Source organism: Mandrillus leucophaeus, unplaced genomic scaffold, assembly GCF_000951045.1.
Source record: "Mandrillus leucophaeus isolate KB7577 unplaced genomic scaffold, Mleu.le_1.0 Scaffold2, whole genome shotgun sequence".
Classification (NCBI taxonomy): domain Eukaryota; kingdom Metazoa; phylum Chordata; class Mammalia; order Primates; family Cercopithecidae; genus Mandrillus; species Mandrillus leucophaeus.
In genome coordinates, this window is record NW_012102031.1 from 11,870,670 (window position 1) to 11,875,533 (window position 4,864).

The 4,864-nt window shown below is 50.2% G+C and overlaps 1 protein-coding gene across 4 annotated transcripts in view; it reads right to left on the reverse strand.

Moving 5' to 3' along the window:
• Positions 1–1,632: 1,632 nt before the first annotated feature.
• DEPDC5 (DEP domain containing 5) overlaps positions 1,633–4,864 on the reverse strand; it is a 166,880-nt gene continuing 163,648 nt past the window's right edge. For all 4 annotated transcript variants that reach the window (XR_001005987.1, XM_011979007.1, XM_011979006.1 and 1 more), the window contains 2 exons: positions 2,571–2,653; positions 1,633–2,432 (listed from right to left, as the gene is read on the reverse strand). Coding sequence is in view for 3 of the 4 variants with exons in the window: in XM_011979007.1 (XP_011834397.1) it covers positions 2,140–2,432; positions 2,571–2,653 (376 nt within the window). In the remaining variant the exon portion in view is untranslated. The remainder of the gene's footprint in view (positions 2,433–2,570; positions 2,654–4,864) is intronic.

The window sequence follows — 4,864 nt, forward strand, 5'->3', positions numbered from 1 at the left end:
GAGGCGGGTGGATCACCTGAGGTCAGGAGTTCGAGATCAGCCTGGCAAACATGGCAAAACCCTGTGTCTACTAAAAATAGGAAAATTAGTTGGGTTCTGTCACAGGCCCCTGTATCCCAGTTACTCACGGGCTGAGATAGGAGAATCACTCGCACCTGGGAGGTGGAGGCTGCAGTGAGCTGAGACCGCACCACTGCATTTCAGCCTGGGTGACAGAGCCAGACTCTATCTCAAAAAAAAAAAAAAAAAGAGAGAAGCTTCTGCCATGGTAGAGTATAAACGTGTTGAGCACCATGCTGGAGAAGTACAAGGTGCTGTGGGCGGATGTAACAGGGCCACCAACTCTGCTTCTCTGGAGAAGTGACATTTGAGCTAAGAGCTGATGGCTGACCACCAGGAGTTAGTGAGACAGAGCAGGCATGGAGGGAGGAATGTTCTAGGCAGATGGAACAGAGGGAACAGCAAGTGCAAAGCATCTGAGCTGGTACAGTTTGTGATGTTCCAGGGAATGTGTGATGGCCAGGGTGGCTGTACGAACAGCCCACAGGACCAGATTGTGCAGGACCATGTAGGCTGCATCTAAGATTTTTGAAGTTTAAGTCACCAAAAAGTTCTAGTTAAGTGGTGGCAAAATCACAGTGGTTTTATAAAAAGACTGACTGACAAGTGGAGTGAAAGCAGAGACAAACTACAAGGTTTTCCTGGAGATCTAAGAGAAAGACAAAGGAAGGCTGGACTGAGTGGCAGCTCAGGGCCTGGGAAGAAGAGAATGGATGCAAAGCTACTGAGGAGGCAAATCAACAGGACTTGTGATGAACTCCACGTGGTGAGATGGCACAGCAAGAAGTGGCAGCCACTGTCGGATTCTCCCCTCTGACCCACAGCCCCCAAACTGCCCTGAGTAGCTTAAGGCAGGGTGCTGAGGTAGAAGCACCATGCTGAGTCTTATCTCAGCAAACCTAAGCTAGGCTGGGCATGGTGGCTCACACCTGTAATCCCAGCACTTGGGGAGGCTGAGGTGAGTGGATCGCCTGAGATGAGGAGTTCAAGACCAGCCTAGCCAACATGGTGAAACCCCATCTCTACTTAAAATACAAAAAATTAGCCTGGTATGGTGGCAGGTGCCTGTAATCCCAGCTACTTGGGAGGCCGAGGCAGGAGAATCGCTTGAACCCAGGAGGCAGAGGTTGTAGTGAGCTCAGATCACACCATTGCACTCCAGCCTGGGCAACAAGAGTGAAAATTTTGTCTTAAAAAAAAAAAACAAAACAAAAACCTAACTTAGAGTCTACAAAGGTTTCCTTTGATTTTTTTCAGAATGCCATCATATCTGCATCCCAGAGCTGGGCTCACCCCATTTAGCAAGATTCATTCTGACAGCATGAGCCTACAGTTACCTTGTAAGTTATCCTGCCTGCTCACTGTCCTCACTGGAACCATCCTTGCTCCGGCCTAGCAGCCTATGAAAGAAATCTCTCAATAAACTCATAGCCAAACTCCCTAAGCCAGTGAATTCTGAAGCCCTCTCACCATCTGTGGCCTCTTCATTGACTGCCATGACCCCGGCCACCTGGCACAACTGCCCAGCTCAGGATGGGACTGCTTCTGTGGGGAACTGGGTGGGGACAGAGATGATGCACGTGGAGCTTTTTATTTGCTTCTGGTATGTACAGGTATATACAGTAGGTGAGAGTCTATGGTACATTATTTCACAAAATTATCTTACATCTGTGCACACTCCCGGGCAGGAAGTGGCAGATTCTGCCCCTAATATCCTATAGATGGTGAAGGAAAAGAATGCCACCAGGAGCCACCCACTTCTGAGGACATTCATGGGGGCTGCCTGCCCTCTTCCCAGACACTGGAGCCCTCCCACGGACAATCTGTGCCTCCCACCTGCTCTGAGCACTTGCTGACAGGAGTGGCGGCAGCAGCAGCAGCTGCTTCCAAAGTCTTTCTTCTAGAGTAGAAGATTTGTTGTGGGGGCCAAAAAAAAAAAAAAATTGGCCCCCACTCACTGACAGTAGCAAATGGACACCTGACTCCTAGAGCCTGCCTGGAATCCTCCTCCACCCTGGGTTTGAGGGCAGCGGCTCACCCACCTTCCCTCAGCACAGGCACAGCCTTCTAACCCTGGCCTCACGGGGCACTGGCATGCATCTTCTCCAGGCAACTTGTCCAGAACATGACCAGACGGTTGTCACGGTTGATGCAGAAGTCTGTGAAGTCCTTCAGCAGCCGATCAGCAAACTTTTCATCCCCTGTGGCACTGGAGCGCCATGTCTTGGTTAGCATGGTGTTGTAGGCCCAGTTGTAGCCGACCCGCTCCTCGCAGAACATGTTCTGGTTGGTGGAGCTGGTGGAGTTCCGCCGCCGCCGCTGCTGCCCTGAGAACTTGCGCTTGGAATAGGGCAGCTGCAGAAACACTGTTCCTGAAGAGAAAGGGGAGCGCCTGTGTGGCAGCCACCAGGAGGGCTCCTGGAGCCTGCTGAGGTGGTTCTGCAGCCACAGGTTTGGTGCAAGGAAAGGGATGTGGACCCACCTGTCCAACTCTGCCCGTAGCCCCTTACCTGTAACGTGGATGTACTGAGGCTTGTTCTCAGCAGGGAAGTTAAAAGCAGAGGCAGAATATTTATCTTGTACAAACCCAAACCTAGGAAAGGACACAAAGACATGCTGATCAGCGCCTCCTTAGTTAAAGGGGCAAGGGAAGAGAATGTAGCTGATAGGACTCTCGGACAGCCTGAGACACAGAGATCTGGAAAGATATCTTTCTAGATTGCACATGCAGGCTGCTTTTGTCCTCACCCTCACCACTTTTTGACCTCTACCTCTTGCAACACCATGGCTCACCAGACCTCCTCACACCTAGCAGCCTGTCATCTCCGAGGTCCACCATGTCACCACCACCATACTGAATGAAAACCTTCCCACCGGCTGCACTCTTCATCCAGCCTTCATCTCTGCCCAGATAGCCTGTCCCTCCTACCATGTTCCCTACCCATCCCAGCAGACCTTCCCACTGAACGTTCTCCCCCATCCCATCCTGGGCCTCTCACTGGAATCTACCTCATGTCCTGACAGGCCACACATACCCACCCGCATACTTGAGGCTATCCATTCCTCCAGGGAAAGGCCTTATCTTTTTTTTTTTTTTTTTTTTTTTGGTGAAAGGGAGTTGTTGCACTGTTGCCCAGACTGGAGTGCAATGGCATGATCTTGGCTCACTGCAACCTCCGCCTCCTGGTTCAAGTGATTCTCCTGCCTCAGCCTCCTGAGTAGCTGGGATTACAGGCATGTGTCACCACGCCTGGCTTATTTTTGTATTAGCCAGGATTAACCAGGATTGTCCTGGTAGTAGCCAGGAGAATCACTTGAATCCGGGAGGCAGAGGTTGCCGTGAGCTGAGATCATGCCATTGTACTCCAGCCTTGGCAACAGGGTGAGACTCCATCTCAAAAAAAAAAAAAAAGAGAAACGCCAAGCTAGGGCTCTCTGCTTCACTGTGCTCTGGAAATGGGCAGGAGGAGCCATTTTTCATCTATGGCTTGTTCTATTCCTGGTTTTTCTATTTCCATAAGGCACATTTATTACAGTTCTACCTGCTAAGAGCTGTAAAGGACGTGGTAACAGATGTGGCTCCTGCCCTCTAAGTCTGAGAGGTTTATGTAATGAAGACAGTGATGTAGGCAGAACTAAAGATGGGAAAATGCCTGTCTTCTTTCCTGGACTGAGTTCCTTGGGGAGGTGCTGTGTCGCATCCTCTACATAATCTGCATTCCATAATTTTTCACCGAAGAATATATGAAGTCAAATATGCAAACTAAATGGGTAGGCTACTACGCACTGTAAGCTGCCTATCTACAGGCTGATTATATGATGAGGAGGTGGAGCGACCTCTACCTCCCGGGTTCAAGCAATTCTCGTGTGTCCAGCCTCCTGAGTAGCTGGGATTACAGGCATGCGCCACCACGACCGGCTAAATTTTGTATTTTTAGTAGAGACAGGGTTTCACCATTTTGGCCAGGCTGGTCTTGAACTGCTGACCTCAGGTGATCCGCCTGCCTCGGTCTCCCAAAGTGCTGGGACTACAGGTGTAAGCTACCGCACCCAGCCTGCTTTCTCCCTACTTTCTAATTAAAGCTATTGATTTCCTTAGCATGGATCAGCCTGACCAAAGTAATTTTTTTTACCTCATTTCTTTCTTAGGTCACCAGGAAAGAACTTTATTTTTTATTATAAAAAGGCAGTGTAACCACATGGTTCCTGGCCACCTGGCTGTCCACTCAGGGAGAATGCAAGCCAGAAATGCAGTAAGGGCAGGGTGCTCCTATCCCTGGGGAGGGGATATAATCATCTCCACCTGCCCCGAAGAAGATGAAGGAGGAGCTGTAGGTCACAGCCTAGGGGCTGAGGAAGATGAAGGAGGCGCTGTAGGTCACAGTCTAGGGGCTGAGGAAGATGGACACTTTTCTAGCTCTTTCTGAGATGGACCTTATGGGTGGGCTGATGTGTCGTTTAGAGCCACAGTGGCACTTAAAGCTCCACCCTATGCAAAAGCTACATATGAAAGTACTCTAGGCAGGCATCTTGCTAGGCATTATAGAAGGAAACACAAATAGGAAAAGCATACCCTTGCCCTCCAGGGGCCCCCAAGTCACTGGAATACAGAGTGTTTTGAAAGAAAGGGAAAGAGGAATTCAGAGAGGGAACATTTGGGAATCCCTGGAGGAACACTCTGACAGGTGTAGAAGGTGGGAGAGGTGTAAGTGTAGAAGGTGGGAGAGGTTAGGTGTAGAAGGTGGGGAGTTTAGGTGTGGAAGGTGGGGGGGGGGTTTAGCTGTGGAAGGTGGGGGTGTTCAGG